Raw genomic sequence first — 18,435 nt, forward strand, 5'->3', positions numbered from 1 at the left:
GTGGCACTTACCTTTGTCCAATAGGCCAAATCAAACAAACAAGATGCCCATTCAAACAAACAAGATGAAATATCACAGTCCAATGACACACGCCAGTGCTTGAGGATGACATGGAGCAGGGTCAGTGAGGGGTATAGACGGTGGAGAGTGGTGTGACCGGAGGAGGAGTTGTTTGGCTCTGGAGATTCCTGCATTTGCCCCCCATGCGTAAGGTTGCCCTCCTCTGATTTACACATATTTCGGGTAAGGGGAACTTGTAGTCCAACAACATTTGGAGGGCCACAACTCCCATCATTCTTGACCCATGGCCATACTGGTTGGGGCTGAAGGGACCCAGAATCGAAGCACATCTGGAGGGTCACAGGTTCCCCATCACTGGTATAGTAGTAATCTCAGAATGAGACACCCAGAAATATGTTTTAGAGGGCAAAATCCTTGAAGGACATCCCAGCTCTGTCTGCAGTGTATGTTTAGGCAATGTGATTGTGTTGGTATGGCGGGAACAATACTCATATCGAAACTGATTAAGAGGTTTGGAGAATGTTTCCATGGGAGTAATACATCGCAGATAAGCAGTATCTAGTGTGCAGGCCCAAACCATGAAATGGAAAATATGAGATGACAGAATGTCTTTTCAGTATGCTACTCATCTTTTTACATGTTCTGAATTTGTTTCTTGGGTGAAATCTATGGTGTCTTGGGCTGTTTAAAAGACTCTTACACCTGTCTAGGTAAGAAGAATGGGTAATCGGTAACTATAGTTTATGAATAATTAGGAATTATCCTATGTAATATTTATATGAACATGATATTAGCAAGAGGAAACTAAGTCTGGAAAACATAGCTGAAATGTAGACAATGGGGGTTCTGGTCTATTACCATACCAAAAGATCTTCACATCTGTGAAAGTTGAAAGTGTACAGAATTACAAAGAACAATGCTGATATGTTTCCGGAGTACAAGCTGTACCTTGATAGTTCTTGGTGTGAAGCACAGGATCAAAACTCTGGGATGGTGCCCAGAGAACATCTGATTCATCCCTCAATATAAAGTTAGCCTCTCATAATACAATCTAAGTAATACTGAAAGGGACTTAGAAGTAGAGAGCTGGTGAAGAAGCCTTCAAAGTTAGGGCTGCCATACATATTACCAGGCTTTCAAAGGTGGAATTGACGTCTGGGGTGAATTTCCGAGAGGTGGTGCTGTGTCCTGGATCTTCGGCAAGTCAGCTGAAAAAATGTTGTTTTTTGCATTAGCTCAACTTTTTGGGTGTCCTGGGCTTAACTTTTTGAAAAATGGCAACTCTAACAAAGTGAAGAGTTCACTTTCCACATGATCTAGATGCCCCTGAGGCCTTGTTCTGTTGAACGGTCACTTTAAAATGTGAAGGTTCATTATTGTTTCACAAGTTGTGTATGTCTTTAAGGGCCAGGGCCAGGGCAAATAACGAGACCCAGTCTTACAGCTGTGAAACATAGCAGGTGCTGCTGAGTTGTACTGATTAAACTGTCAGGAATTGGGTAGAGTATATAAGGAGCAGCACCTAGCTCTCCCATTACCCTGGGGGATGGGTTGGTGGTTGGGTCTGGTTTGTTGTTGATGTATTTAGTGTATAAGGAGTTTTTGTTTTTGTTATTAAAACCTTGTTTAAGTTATTTTTTAGTCCCTTTTTAATGCATGGTCTCCCCAGCAAGCTCTCTGCAGCGCTACTAAACTGCAAATAGCCAGCATGTTCATGTGTGTGCAACTGTTGAAGCCAGGCAGGAATGCCATTAACTCAACAGCCCAATTGGTAAATGTGTGCCTGGTTACCTGTAATTAGTGATATTGTCCTACATCAACAGGGCACACCATGCACTGACAAACTGACATGCAAGCAGATTCATTTAAATAATTACCCATGACTCTTTTAAAAAATGTGACCTGTTTATTGTAACCGAGAAGCATTCGTAACAGTGCAAACAATTCTTTGGTAGATTTATTTAGTACAATAAAAATAACTAAGACTTCACTTTTGGTAGGAGTTTTTTTTATAAAAAAGTAAATAAATATGGAACAATTGCAACTGAAGAAATACTGAGAAAAATGATCATACGGCCATTGGCCACTGTCTTAAAATGTTACATAGGCTTTAATCAGCAGAAAATGTAAAAAGAAAAAGAAAAACATATTCATTTGTACAATGTTTGAATTATTTTTTATTTTTTTAAAAAAATTAGAATGAGACCTATTTCCTAATCCAGTTTACCACCAGAGGTTTAGTGGTAATAAATGCTGGAATCTGTATAATTTTACATACTAATTTGGCAAATACTGATTAGATATCTGCTTTATTTAACAAGGGAAAACAGAGGTATATTTGGTTAATGAATACATGGAAAATACTAAAGTGGCCGACACTACAATTGTATACAGAAGTAGGACCCATTGAATTTAATGGGGCTTACTCTCAGGTATGTGGTTATAGCATTACAACCTAAAATACCTGAGCAGGTTTTCCCCCTCCCCTCTTTTAAAACAATACAGAATTGAAAATTAAGGGTGATCGGTAACATTAAAAAACTTCCTCTAGCCGCCAATATGCTTGTTATCGTTCTAGCCCTTGTTTCGAAATCTGTCCAAGTTTGTAAGAATTTTAGATAGCAGCTTGGAAAGCACAGCTGGGACCTGGATTTTCAATAAAACAAAATATTTTCGTGCACTGAAAGACCTTAAGAATTAAACTCCAAATTTAAATATAACACATAAAAATAGGTATTTTGCTGTAATGGCACAAAGCCAAATATTTGTGTATGAAATTGCCTCACAGTACAAACCTGTGCATGTTTACTCAGAAGTAAGTCCCGCTGTGTTTCATGGAGTCTTCATAGACTGCAATCCAATCCCATCCCCGTTAGTTAGCGATTTAAGATAGAGTGCAGGGCTCTGTCCACTTATGTTGTGTGTATGTCCATTTGTAGCAGAGGTTGGTATGCTGCCAATAAGTCCTGAAACAGGGAATTTCAAAGCAAGGTGCCAGAAACTTTGAATCTTTGGGATCCAAAGCCCGCAGAACCCCTAGCAGCCTAGTTTTAAGCTCCTCAGCTATTCCAGCCTTGGCAGTGGAACAGCAAAAAAATGTAAAAAAAAACCCAACCCCATCTTCAGCTTTCCATCCTGGCTGGTAGGGCTTTGGCTCTCAGGCTCCTATTGTCCCTGGTCTGGTTATGATTGCTCTGTAAGTGTGTTTAGGATTGCAATCATGATGCTGTATGCACTCCATTTTGCTTAACACCACCATATAGAGACACAGTTGCTGTCTCCATCAAACAGGTTTCTTGGCTAATTTGGAAATGCACAATATGATAGATAGCAAATGATTTATGCGAGGGAGCTGATGTACCAAAATATTATTAGACTGGCTTTATTTAATGCACTTCTGTGTTATCAAACAAAATTATTAAGCAAGTTGAAAAGGTTCCTGTATTTGCCCCCTCCCCTCTTTTTCGATATGGCACTGCTTTTTTAAGTCCCTGATCCTTAAACCCTAATGATTTACCTTAGCAATCAGTGACTTTGTCTTTAGCATTGGTTAGAAAAGAGAGTGAGTGCGTCAGGACTTGAAGAACACTTCTATATTCCAGGGAATTAAGACTTGTTTTCTGGAAAAGCACCATTTAAGAAACCAAACATGTCTGTCAAATGAGGTATGAGAGTTTTCCTTCACTGTATGTAATAATACATGTTGGTTATAAAGAGGCAAAGTTGAAAATACAAAGGTAAACAATGGCAAGTTAATGTAGACGTACATTCGACAGTGCTTTTTTTTACCTCTTAACTGGGCACACAGATTCACAAAAAAGTAATCATTAACATGATTTTGACACAAGGACTATGGGGGCGGGGCGGGAAACAGGCACTATGCATTATGGGAAAAAACCCTTAAATGAAACCATATTTTTAAAATAAAGTTTGTAAAGGAACAGCTAATCTCTATTTGGTAGGCCTTCTGTCGGATGGGTTTTTCACAAATCACGCCATGGTACAGCTTAGGAACAGATCTACAGGAGCAAGTTTTTTAGAACAATTCAGTAGGTATGTGTCATTTAGTGCCCTTCAGTAAGCTGTGCTTCACTATAATTTCTCCACCCCCTTAGTTTAAATGGGCCTGCCCTTTTCTATCTGCACACCTTTGTTTTTACTTTCACATTCCATGACAATACCATGGAATACTATACTAGAAGATAGAAGAGGATGCATACATTGTACCCTTGAGAAATAAGATGCTGGGGAACGATACACTTTTTAACAACCACACAAGGCAGCAGAAATAGGACTAATGAAGCTTTCACAATCCTTGTACCTTGATTCCAAGATAATCCAAATTCACTGACAGGCAGCTATTAATGGGGAACGGAGTCTCCCTGGGAAGACATGTGGCAGCTTCAGGCACAATGCAGGACCTAAATCGAGAGTGAATCTGACATAGGTCTGATTCTTGGGGGTGGGGGGAGGGGATGCCCATTCAGCTATGCTTTTTAAGAGCAAAATGACTCCAAAATTAGAGGGCATCATATTAAAAACAAAAGGTTGCAGCATGGAGGGCTTCTGTTCACTGTTCCCAGTCAGTTAGACATGCCCCCCATGCCTCCCATTTTATTTCCTCTTGCACATGATTTTTCTACCACTGCAACAGGAATTTAGTATTCTATGGCAAGTCAGGATGCACAGACCCCATTGGGCAGTCTTTGCCTCACATCCCAATTTCAGGGATTTCCCCTTAATATTAGTATACGTCTCCAAACCTTGGGAATCCTCCACGCCAGCTAAAAACTCTCTCTCTCTCTCTCTCTCTCTCTCTCTCTCTCTCTCTCTCTCGTATATGTGTGTAGTGCCATTTTCACAATATAAGCTACAACATTTGCATCATAGCATCACAAATAGAGGGAATTATATCTGCTAGAGCTCACCAAAGTTCAGTCCTTGCATCCATTCAAGCAGCAGCAGGGGATATATGAAGTATTCCAGGGGAAAGCAATCTTGAACAGGTGGAAATGCTACCACTGAGTAACTACAGTGGTGCCCCGCAAGACAAATTCCTCGCAAGACGGAAAACTCGCTAGACGAAAGGGTTTTCCGTTTTTTGAGCTGCTTCGCAAGACGAATTTCCCTATGGGCTTGCTTCGCAAGACGAAAAACGAAAACGTTTTGCAAGTTTGTTTCCTTTTTCTTAACACCGCTAATACAGTTGCGACTTGACTTCGAGGAGCAACTCATAGAATGTGGTGTGGTAGCCTTTTTTGAGGTTTTTGGTGATTTTTGAAGCTTTTCCATAACTTCTTTTAAACTTTTTAAACTTTTTTTGGGGGGGGTTGGATTTTGGGCTGGGGTGTTTGGAATTCAAGGACTTGGTGTTGGGGAGGGGTTTGCAAGAATCTGGAAGCTTTTGTGTTTTTTCCCCTGCATTTTTATGATTATCTGTGACCATTGGGCCACTCTGCTGGTTTTTTTTTAAAAAAAATGGATTTGAATTTCTGTGTGGTGGGTGGCTGGGGGAACAGTTGAGGAGGGGTTTGCAAGAATCTGGGAGCTTGTGTGGTTTTTTTGAATTTTTATGATTTTCTGTGACCATTGGGCCATGTTGGTTTTTTTTTTTAAAAAAAAGTTTTCTGTCATGTTTAGAAACTTAATTTATTGTTCCTTCAATTTTTGAAATGCTCTTTACAGTATGTGTGACTTTAAAGAGCACTTAATAAACTCTTGTTGTACCAAATTTGGCTTTGTTGACTTTTTTTGACCATAGGAACGCATTAATTGAATTTCAGTGCATTCCTATGGGATTTCGTGCTTCGCAAGACGAAAAATTCGCTAGACGAAAAAACTTGCGGAACGAATTAATTTTGTCTTGCGAGGCACCACTGTACAGAGAATCTCTATATGCAGGGTTTGTTTGTTTTTCAGCTGGAACTCAAGTTCCAGCACCTCTCAGGTGGGTGCCATTGGCATTTTAAGAGAACAAGGGAGGCGTTCATGCTGAGTTCATGCCGACACCTCTTTTTCTAGAAAAAATATCCCAGGCATTAAATGTTCCAGATGGGACGATGGTGCTTTTGGAAATCTGAGTTCTAGAATGTATTTCCCCACCCCTAGAAATTAAGCTCTGATAAGAGGATTTGCTATTACTGTACTGCTTTAGTGTCCTATGGTTTGCAGTGCTGGAGGGGTAGGGCATTTTATCCCATTTATTACATCAGATAAGCAGTAGGAACCCTCTATGGTCCAATCCAAACAATATTTTCTCGAGGGCAAACACTGCAAATGAGGCCAAAAGTGTCCAGAAAAGTCAGGTAAGTCCTATCTCAGGTTTAGCTCAATGTGCAGTAGTCAGAGCAGCCTCTTTTTTGTTATTGCTGTTGTATTGCAGCAGTGCCTTTTCTTTCATGAGTACACAGACTTTTGAATTACGTTACACAGTGCAAGGCTGAACACATATTTTATGCCTATGATTTCTAATCATCTCCTAGGTATTGAACAGAGAAATAAAGAAGGGCAACTGTGGACAGTGGATAGGACAGAATATTAATACTGCAAAGAGATGCGGGAGAAAACCACAGCAAAATTTGTGTTCTCCACCCTCATCCTCCTTTAGAATTGGCACTGCCACAGAATATTGAGTAAATACTGAGTGAATGCTGTAAAGACATGATGTGAGTAGCTAAATAAGTAGACTATGGGTCTCAGAAAGACAAACTAGCTCCATCAAGGTATTTGACAGAAGGCAAGCTAGACTATCAACACTGGGCCGCACAGTATTTTAAAAACAAAAGCTGTGGCCCTCTTCGTCCTAATAAATGGCTCCTGACTTCCTTTGGCCAGTGTATGGAGAAATAAAAGCCAGCCTAATAAGACTCAAAACCACTTGGCAAAGGAGTCTTTAAAAAGTAGCACCAAGTTTTCAGTTTGTTGAACCTGAGAAGATTGTCCTGTCCTGTGTATTCCCTTTCAATACTTTTACACGGTGGTTTTTCAGTGGGCAAGCATGTAAAATAATACATTTCCTTACATTGTTACACCATCATTTGAATGCTGTCCTGCAAACGTCCTGTTGTGGTTTTATGCCTAATGTTACCTGTATTTTGCCATCAGCAGATATCCATATGACTTGTATTGTGACCATTGCAAAGCAGGCTTAGAGCTTATTTTCCTTGCTAACAGTTTGTTTTAAGCAGACAGGACAGCAAACTCCTTTAAGCTTCACAGGTGTTGCACAATCGTTCGGTGGACACGATTCCACGTAACAGGTTATCTGGCCAACCTGTGTTGGGAAAATTATAGCAACAGCTTAGCACACATCCTAATAAAGTGTTCAATAGCCAGTGACATTATTCAGCAAATATCCCCCCACAACTGGCACTATGCCCTGAGCTACTAAGATCACTCATTTCATCAGTTTTCTACCACAGAACCCACATTTAATCTAATGGTTATTAATGTCAGCACTGTTTAAAGTTATTGTCCCTAACCCACACTTCAATGTATTAGACTCTCTTCAGTCCAATGGACATAGAGATAATAGGTAGATTATCCTGAAAAATCTTCAAGAGTTTGAATTGTATGAATTGTGTAATTTGAGTTAAATTGGAAGAAATTTCAGGAATCTTCTTCTGCCCTGTTTATTCAGTAATCTGCATTACCAGATTTCACTAGTTTGGGGAAGGGGTAGGAAACAGAACTCCTCTAGCCAGGCCCTACCCAAACCACACTAGCAAATTTCAACCATGCCTTTGGTTTCTGAAACATTAGCAGGCATTGCTCAAAACATTTTGCAGCCGTAAGAACTAAGGGCTGGCTCTTCAAAATAAAATAAAATAAAGCTGGGATTCTTAGGAAGCCAATTTCTGTGCCCATTTCCATACTGTTCTGGCAGTAGCTCCTTTGGTGAGAAGACAAGCCAGTAGACTGACTGAACAGAAGCTTGTCTTGCTGGCAGTGAAAACTGTTGAGGCCAAAACAGCAATCAGAGTTCCAGCTGTATTCATTATTCACTCCTGCATGCACAAATCACTTCTTCGGTTTGCAAGTGCAAAAACTGCAATGGCAATTACCTTTATTTACAATTGAGCACACTGCAAAATCAGTATAATGTTGGAACCCTATTCATTCTTGCTTGGGAATACTCCCCACTGAACACAGTGAGCCATGTCTAGGTAAGCATGGAGACGCCATATTGAAACCATGAAAATGAATATTCTGATTACTCACTTTGCATTCGCACGTGGTGCACGGGTCTTTTTTCCAGGTTTCGTTACTGGAATAAGATTTACCCTTTTCGTCAGTGCATTCAGTTCTACTGAGCCGTGATTCAAGTTTCTTTATCTGAAGAAAGGCAGGAAATCCTTGTTTAGCTATCTGTATACTAAAAGCGTTCCCATTACCTTTTGTAATCAAGCCAGTAAAACCACAGAAACACAGCCTTCTCTTAAGTACTCAAATTGTATCTAGTTTGTTTTACTGAGAGATGCAATCCAATAGGGTTCCTGGCTGGTTGTGGAGGCTGAAGGTCTGGCATTTAATGTCACATTTCATTTGACTGTCAAAAAGCTCTGCTACTGGAGGGAATGGGGTCAGCAGATGTTACAGTCTGGTAGTTTCCAAAGTGGGTATTTCTGGTCTGTGATCGTAATAAATCAATTCATTCATTCAAAGTGGGTGGTACTGCCCCCTGGAGGGCAGTGGGGTAACTTAAGGGGGCGTGCTCTAAGAGGTGTAAATGACTATGATACTTTGAAAACCTGGTATTACTACATCAAGTTCATCAATTTTGTTGAATTTTTTTGAACTATATTGGATTTTGGATAAATGTGCAATTAATTGCTACTGTTTTGAATTTTGCTGTGGTATCATATGCAAAAGGCCATTCTGAACAATGCTTTTTATAGGGTAGGGGGCACTGGGGGGATGAGGTTATGGAAGCAAGCAGGTGATGGCCTGAAAAGGTTTGGGAACCACTGTTCTAGGCCCAATATTTGCTGCTTGTTGATGGCATGTATTCACACATTGAAAGGGCATATGTGTGTAATCGAGGATGTCCTACTCACTTCAAGAGATGGAAGCCAAGAGATGGATTTGAGATGTCCAGTGTTGTGCACAATGAAGTTACATATTTATTGTATGTATATCCAGCCTTCATTATGAGGAGCTCAAAGCAACATTCATAATTCTCCGCCACCCTCACAATAGCCCTGTGGGAATCCTTTTCTCTCTCTCTCTATTTGCACTTCCCTGTATCTCAACTACAAGTGCTAGTCTTAATGCACAAGTATTCCTTCTCTCTCTCTCTCTCTCTCTCTCTCTCTCTCTCTCTCTCTCTCACACACACACACACACACACACACACAACTGGATCTTAAAAATGTTTCCACTGCCACAAGGATTCCTTCAATGAGTGGAAGGGCCTTTAATTCAGTGGGGGGAAACTGTGCTTCTTTTACCAGTTCCTTTCACCACTCTCATGCCACCTTCTATGCCATTCCAGAGTGTCAACCAGACCACCAGTAAATTGTTTTTCCTGTGTGCAACTCCCAACCCATTCCGCAGTGGGTGCCAATAGCATATTTTCAACCCATTACATGCACTCTTTCATACAATGAGCAGGGTGCTTAAGACAGTGACTCTCACCCCCACTTACCTGGGTGTAAGCCCCATTGGACTCATGAGACTTACTTCTGATCAGACATGTATGGGATTATACTGCTGAAACACTTTCTAATATTATCTGAAGAACCTTTTTTATGTTCACCTGTTTTCTGAGGTCTGTGATAGTTTTTTGCATGTCACCAACAAATTCTTTGAAGTCATTCATGACAGGTGCTTTCTTGCGCTCGTCAAAGGATGAGATGGTGAGGTTAGAAAATTTATTCTCCCTTGCAGAACTGCAACGACAAAAAGTTAACCAGTATATTAAGCAGGAGGGGCAACCCATTTCTTCTTTGAAACGCAGACGTTCTATAAAGAAGGTTAGTTTATGAGTATGCTTATGCTGTACAAATTAGGCTTAGGCATTTCAATCCCTTGCAGACACACAATGGAGGATCTAGCAATGGCAGAAAAGAATTCGGAACTTTCCACAACGGTTATGATTTCCAATGGTGACCCTTTGGTGCTGAATGAGATGCAGAGTTGATATAGTCATTAAAAGTTCTTAGACTCCACATAGTGAAGACCAGATGGCAACTGCTTTCTCCTCAAGATGTTTTTGAAATAGGTGTTGCTGCTGTAACAGAATTCCTTCACGATGTGAAACTTGGCATAAACTTTACCGCATGCAGGAAAAAAAGAGTATGCTGATTGGCAGGTGTTCCCTTTATTGAGCTTTACATTCTGCAGACTTAAAATAAATGCCAGTAATACATTCCAAAAAAATCAGAAGGCTAGCAGTCGCCCCCCCTCTAATAAAGTGCTTTAATCCTCTCTCTCCTCCCCATGTTACTTGAGATAAGGATGAGAAAGCCAGCCAAGATCAGGAAAGAGTATGCAGATTTAAAAGTCTACAGCTACAAGTGAACACATGCATTATTATTCTCCAGTGTATAAAATGTGACCTACGTAGCAGAATTACTATTTCCTCTTCCAACAGAATCTCAGTTTTACTTATAAAGAAAACTTAAGCAACACTTAATGAAAGCAGGAGAGATTGGCGCTGAAGAGAAAAACAGCTCAGTGTAGGATGAAGTCCTAACATCCCCATTGTACTTGAATGCTAAAAACTGACCCCTTTGTATTGTAGGAGGATTGGAGAAGAAGAGCATAGGCTTGAAACAATCTGAAAAGGTTGAGCAAAGAGACATCGTTTCAGCCATTACTCACTACGTCTTTACACTTCACCATGAAAAGATGTTACATCATTACGGTGCAAAATGACCCTATTATTCTTTAGAAGATATATGGATATTTAATTTTATATTCCCAGTCACAGAATAGTGTATCCTGGAAACAGCAGAGCAGGAATTTCTACTCTGCAGATGCGTATTTGCTTCAAAGGTAATAATCAATACAATGAAGAACTTGATCTCTTTCCATCTCTTTGCAGCTGATGGAAGTATATAAAACGGTAGCATTTAAAAGGCAAAAACCAGGGTTGTTTTTTTTGGTGCATTCTTGGTCTTCCCTGCTTTTTAAATAAAATTGTCAATTATTTAATAGTATTTTTATCACATGTTAAGAAGTACATCATATTAATTTTAACCCTTGTTTATTGTTGTTTCATAGTGCTGAAACATGCACAGCCCCCCTTTTTATTACCTTTGCATTTTTTTAAAAAAATGCCTCTCACTGGAAATAAGCATATGTTAAAAGACTGACTCGTAAACAAATGGATGATTAAAGACTTGGTGATTGTCTTGGATCAGGGTTTTTAAATGATAAAATATGAAACTCTAACAAACATTCGTACTGGCTAATTTCCAAGCATGGTATCCCATTACAGGTTTTGCAAGCTACAGACTATTTTACAAATCTGAGACCGTTGCAGTGTGTACTACACACATTTTTAAGCATCTCTCCCACCTACCATGCAACCATAGCCAAAATGACAAGAACCATACACTTCAACTTCCTAAGATATTTACATCATGCTCGCATCCTCCTGCTCAGGGGAAAAAACCAGGAGGAGAGAAGGAAAGGCCAAAATGTAATTTAGGTGTGTTGCTGATGCAGCTCATAAATTACTTTGCCTATGCACTGAAGGCATGATGTCATAGTCCTAGGAAGGCCCATCTATCATCCTAGGTGGAAAAAGTACACTTGGATTAGCAAAGCTGTTCAGGATATTTATGATTAAAAGCCCTGTACATTAGTAGGACATACAAGATTCTTAAAAAAATAAATGTTATTTGCTTTAGAACGGGGATTGTATTAATTAAAGAATCCAATAATCCTGTTCCACACTGAGAGCCAGTGTGGTGTAGTGGTTAAGAGCGGTAGACTTGTAATCTGGGGAACCGGGTTCGCATCTCCGCTCCTCCACATGCAGCTGCTGGGTGACCTTGGGCTAGTCACACTTCTCTGAAGTCTCTCAGCCCCACTCACCTCACAGAGTGTTTGTTGTGGGGGAGGAAGGGAAAGGAGAATGTGAGCCACTTTGAGACTCCTTTGGGTAGTGATAAAGCGGGATATCAAATCCAAACTCCTCTTCTTCTTCTAACATGATATTCTGACATGTTTGTTGCTCCCCATTACCGAGGCTTCCCCAGTTATCTCCCTCGTAAGATGCTATGGATAACTAGAGCCAAGTGTCATCAGCATACTGACGACACCTCGCTCCAAAACGCCTAATGACCACTCCTAATGGCTTCTTGTAGATATTAAACAGCACTGGAGATAACACACCTTTGTTGTATGATTCACAATCCACTTGGTCTTATCAAAATGATTTTGAATGGTAGTCTGGCACTCAGTGCATTAATCTCTGGAAGGATAGCAACCCATAAAAAATACAACAGCGCAAAAAATGACCGCATTTTGGATCACACAAGATCTGAATAATCATGTATTTGCCCCGAATTATTTTTCCTATGTAAGATAAAACAAGTCTGGGATTCTGAATGATTGCTTGTGATGCATTTGCCAAGAAAGAGTTCTTTCTAAAGCTATTTAATTATAAAGCACTAGAAATAAAAGGAATGCAACTTTTGGAAACGAGCAAGACATACGACCTCCTAGCTGATAAGATACGGCCACATTCCTAAAATTCATGTGCTGAAGGACAAAAGTAAATAAAGACTTGCAGCTGAATGTTTGGGAGGTGTCCAAAGACTTCTGTGCCTCAGTAATAACATGCATGTTTCGATATTGTCATTTTTATAAATAAATCCATTCTTTACCTTGTTTTTGACATTTTCATGTGCTTTGATGGCTTGTCTTCACGGAAACTGAAATCAAGGGAACGTCTTCCTCGAAAGTGGTAAGAGAATGCATTGAATTGTCCTCTAGTTCTACAGTCTGAAATTGAACAGAATGTTATGGGGTTTATGAACAAGTTTTTGGATTTTAAAGACATGTATTGCGCCCAGGGACGCGGGTGGCGCTGTGGGTTAAACCACAGAACCTAGGGCTTGCCGATCAGAAGGTCAGCAGTTCGAATCCCCGTGACAGGGTGAGCTCCCATTATTGGGTCCCTGTTCCTGCCAACCTAGCAGTTCAAAAGCACGTCAAAGTGCAAGTAGATAAATAGGTACTGCTCCGGCGGGAAGGTAAAAGGCGTTTCCGTGTGCTACTCTGGTTCACCAGAAGCGGCTTAGTCATGCTGGCCACATGACCCAGAAGCTGTACGCTGGCTCCCTTGGCCAATAAAGTGAGATGACCGCCACAACCCCAGAGTCGGTCACGACTGGACCTAATGGTCAGGGGTCCCTTTACGCCCAATAAATTGTAAGTGGCTTTTTAATTTTCTGACTTGGAAAACTGTATGGAAAAGCTCAAAATAATCTCTTCCCTAAAATCTTTTAGTAAAATATCAAGTACCTCTGTGAGAGACATACACAGAGAAACTTCACTCACAATGAAATTAAACATCTACAGGAAGTTCGATTATACATTGGAGGCCGAGGAAGGCAGCTGTTTACTTTACCCCTTAAGAGATGGGAAGACAGGGGTGGTGAATAGTATGGGAACTCACAGCTGTGCACTAGGGTTGTGGAAAGCTTTCCTACAGTAGATTTGCTGGCTGAGAGTGGAAGAAAATGTTAGTAATGTGCTATTTACTGCTGAGAGAGGAGGTTTGTTCATCAAAGTTCTCTGTCTGAAAGATTTGAACAGATTCCTTTTTCAGGGGGCATCACTATGCAGATCTGTGGTTTGAGAGGGTTGGCTTATGTTGATGCTTTAAGATGTGCGTTTCAGGAAAGCTCAAAAGGGCAAGAAAGCTGTCATGGGTATTGGAAGAAAAGGAAGATGAAATATTAATCACTTTTGAGAGAGACACACATGGAGAGAAACTACTTTGCTTACCAGATTAAAACAGTAATTCTGTGGCAGCAATGGTTTGTCAAACAAGTATCTGGGTTTTGTTATTATGCAGAGGAAGAGCTACTTTGTTTTTCTTTTTATTACACTGCTTTACTACTTGTTAAACGTTCCAGGAAGAGATACATTTCAGTAACAAATTTAATTTAAAATGTATCCTGGAAAAGTATTTAGGAGCAAGGAAAACAGAAAGGATAATAAAAACAGATACATTCTATTATGTAGTGTTGCAATAATAAAGACTCAATAAAAAGGCCAGCTTTTTATAGTATACACCTTGGCCAAACTGTCAAATTTTGATTGAAAAGTGCTTGTTTGCAGAATAGGAGCAATGTTTCTCTTTTCAAGATACAGTGGTGCCTCGCAAGACGAAATTAATTCGTTCCGCAAGTTTTTTCTTCTTGCGAGTTTTTCGTCTTGCGAAGCACGGTTTCCCATAGGAATGCATTGAAAATCAATTAATGCGTTCCTATGGAAACCGCCTTCAGACCAGGTCCGGGGACAATCTGTCCCCCGACCTCTTCTGAAGGCTGGGGGGGGGGACAAGGGCTTTTCTTCCCACCCCCAGCATTTTAAAAAACCCCGGGACAGCGGAGGACTTCTCCGCTGTCCGGGGCGATCTTAAAATGCTGGCGGGTGGCATTTTAAAATCGCCCGGGACAGCGGAGGACTTCTCCGCTGTCCGGGGCGATGTAAAAGCCCCTGGGAAGGCAGGCAGGGGGGACAAAGACTTTCGCCCCCCGCCCGCCTTCAGAAGAGGTCCTGGACCTCTTCTGAAGGCGGGCGGGGGGCTAAAGTCTTTGCTCCCCACCGCCTGCCTTCCAAAGCCGTCCGGGACAGCGGAGAAACGTGCTGCCAGGTAACCACCTGTGGTGAAGGTTCATTAGATAATGTAGGCACTGGTGACCTCTTCTTGATGGAAAATGGAGGTCCTGATCATGTTGAGGACTGTTATTCCCATTGGGGCTCATGGGATTTACATTTCTTTCTGCCTCTAAAAGTGAAGGGGTTGGGGCAGGAGGAGACTACAAACTTCACGCACGCCAACTAAATTCCAGTGCAGAAGAGACAATGAGTCCTGTCTTGTTCCTAGTGCGTTTTCACAACTGCCACTTCCTCTCCTTCCCAACTGCTGTTATTGTTTTGTCTGGGAAGGGACCGGGGGAATTGACCAGGATGACTGTCTAAGAGATAAGGATAAACTTTACTGTAAACAGTGCTAGCTATAGACTTCTCTTGAGGAGAGCAGATGAGGTTCAGGCAAAGTGAGCCAATGCATACTTAAATGGTACAGTCCAAACTGAACATGTATTAAGCATTATGAATATGACGTCTAGGTTTTGCCAGATATGGATCTTTAAAGCACAGTGCTTAAGAAATACTTGTATATCACATGGATACTCCATCTTTCTTCAAATGTCCTTATTGGGGAGGGAGGGCATGCATGGGTATTTTAATTTTCACCCTTTCTCACCAGCCTTTTAAGATTGGGTTAGAATGGTCATTCCAGGGGAGAATGCTCACTTCTCAAAGATCTCCCGACAGGGCAGGGATTTGAACCCATGTCCCTAGAGTTCAATTTTAAGACGTTTTGCCCTATGCCACCACATTCAGCAGGATTTGTGCAAGAAGAACTAAAAGCCTTAGAACATCTAAACAGCTGCTTTGAGAAAGGAACTTGATAACCTATTTTCCTCAACTTGTTTCCCTGCCTAATATCAATGAAGTTATTTCAGAGGTCCAGAGGTGGCAACACAAGAATGGTCCTTTACTGTGGTGGCTCCTCTTCTGTAGAATGCTCTCCCCGGGAAGGCTTGCCTGGTACCATGATTATATATATCTTTCAGCACCAGGCAAAAACTTACCTCTATAACCAGGCCTTTGACCATTAACTATCTGTAGCCTTTTGGAAGTGGAGGGATGTTTTTAATGTATCTATGTGGGGGGGGGGGGGTTTGGTCTGTCTATTAATTGCTTTATCAACCCAAAGCAACTTAGATGCAAACAAATTCAATAAATAAATAAATAATAATAATAATTGCCTTTTCAGAATAATTGTGTGTGGGTGTCTACCTACCTTCACAGCAATCTTGCCACATCCTGAGATCTACTTTAGGAATTTCATCGCAGCTTCCATATCCATGTGGGAACTCAGCCACTCTGAAAACATCACGTTGCACTCTGGTTATGTTGTCGCCATTGTCACACAGAATTCTGGCAAGGGATGCCTGCTTGATCTGAGTCAACTGAGATGGAGTAAACACACCTGGATTCTCATGCCATAACCTATAGTCTCACATAAAAGTAAGAATAAATCATTAGACAAATCTCAATTAAAAAAAATATGGATAGAACATTCCATCGGAAGATGGGATTAAACTCTGCAATTATCAGGACTGTGGGTGGGAGTCAACTAAGTTGTTGCATGCATGGAACAAGGTATGCTTGCACAATGGGACTCCATCTCCATGAATCACCACTGCCTGATGGCGAGTGTTTCTTAGCTCACCTGCCAATGTCAATATATTAAAATACTCCAGTACACCAGGACTAGTCTGTCCTTTGAGAAGATAGGCAAATTGCCTTGAACATTAAAATAACTGCAAAATGGTGGTCAGTTACTTACTGTTCTTTGTGAGACATACACTGAAATGAGTTCACAGTCTTTCAATAAAAACCCACTCCATGTTTTACTTCCCTTCACTTACATGGTGGGAGAGGGGAAGCAAGCCCTTTTTTGGTGTTCCTATTATTAAACAGGGAAACGGGTGGCGCAGTGGGTTAAACCACAGAGCCCAGGACTTGCCGATCAGAAGGTAGGCGGTTCAAATCCCCGCGACGGGGTGAGCTCCCATTGCTTGGTCCCTGCTCCTGCCAACCTAGCAGTTTGAAAGCATGTCAAAGTGCAAGTAGGTAAACGGTGTTTCTGTGCACTGCTCTGGTTTGCCAGAAGCGGCTTAGCCACATGACCTGGAAGCTGTATGCCGGCTCCCTCAGCCAATAAAGCGAGATGCGCGCCGCAACCCCAGAGTCAGCCACAACTGGACCTAATGGTCAGGGGTCCCTTTACCTTTACTGTTAAACAAGTCAATCAGACCTGAGAAGCTATGTTATACTGTTTAAGACAAGGGCTCTTTTTTTCAGCTGGAACTCAGTTCCGGCATCTCTCAGCTGAGTGCCATTGCCATAAGAGAGGCGTTCATAGTGAATTCCAGCACCTATTTTTCTTGAAAAACAGCACTGTTAAGACCATGGGCCCATAGCACTAGGCCACATTAAATGGCAGTGGCTGTCCAGGAAGATGCTATCTGGCAATGCCATGGATGGAATCTGTTGCTTCTGCATGCAGAGCAAATGCTCTACTGCACATCATTCTGAGATCTAACAGCAGATTCTGATCTATATTCTGCCTGCCTTTCAATTTTCCTGAACATGCCCCCCCCCCGCCCACCAATTCCTACATTTTTACCACAGGGTACTCTTCCTCCTATACTAGCCAGTTATGGTAACTGAAAAATTAATTAAGCATAAGAAAGAGGATACACAGCCACTATCGCTGATTACTGTTAAGATGGTGAAATTATTAATTTTGAATTATTATTTTTGTGTTTTCTACCAAAACTTACCTGTCCCCATCTCGGAGCCGCTTAAACTGTGTGCTCAGGAGACACATCAGTGTTGGTCCCAATCTGCTACCAGGAATTAAATCTTCCACCATAAGAGCAGGAAACAAATCTATGTTCAGTGGTGAACCATATAACCTATTACAAGTAAGATGAATGATTGAGGATTTATAAAAATGAATTCCAAATACAGTGGTACCTCAGGTTACATACGCTTCAGGTTACATACACTTCAGGTTACACACTCCGTTAACCCAGAAATAGTGCTTCAGGTTAAGCACTTTGCTTCAGGATGAGAACAGAAATCGTGCTCTGGCGGCGCGGCGGCAGCAGGAGGCCCCATTAGCTAAAGTGGTGCTTTAGGTTAAGAACACTTTCAGGTTAGGTACGGACCTCCGGAATGAATTAAGTACTTAACCTGAGGTACTACTGTATTGTTAAATTTCTCCATAAATATACCATATTTTATAAATATTATATTAAGGACTGGTTAACTTCCATAGGAAGCCCCCCCCCCCCTTTTTGGTAATGTATACAATATCTTTTTTGTTGTTGTTGTATTTTGTTTTCTACATATGTACTATTTCTTGTTTCTTCTGTTTTGTGTCTTATCTTACTGTGTGCACCTAAAATTTTGTATATTTTTCAATAAAGAATATGAAATAAAAAGTAAAAAAAAGATAAATGATTGAAGTTCATACAGTACACACAATTTCAGCCTTATACCACTCTGAAGAATGACAGCTGAAATGTCACACAGTTGGAGGTAGAAAGATGGCAGTCTGGTTTTTACTTTGGTTGCCTTCCCCTT

General features: G+C 41.0%; 1 protein-coding gene across 1 annotated transcript in view; it reads right to left on the reverse strand.

The window, feature by feature from the left end:
* Positions 1-5,960: 5,960 nt before the first annotated feature.
* PXDN (peroxidasin) overlaps positions 5,961-18,435 on the reverse strand; it is a 72,820-nt gene continuing 60,345 nt past the window's right edge. The window contains 6 exon segments of the mRNA XM_081189291.1: positions 5,961-7,294; positions 8,242-8,355; positions 9,779-9,911; positions 12,861-12,978; positions 16,079-16,287; positions 17,628-17,762. Of these exon segments, the coding sequence (XP_081045417.1) occupies positions 7,169-7,294; positions 8,242-8,355; positions 9,779-9,911; positions 12,861-12,978; positions 16,079-16,287; positions 17,628-17,762 (835 nt within the window). The 3' untranslated portion in view covers positions 5,961-7,168.

This window comes from Podarcis bocagei (genome assembly GCF_964188305.1).
Source record: "Podarcis bocagei genome assembly, chromosome: 3".
NCBI classification, from domain to species: Eukaryota; Metazoa; Chordata; class Lepidosauria; order Squamata; family Lacertidae; genus Podarcis; species Podarcis bocagei.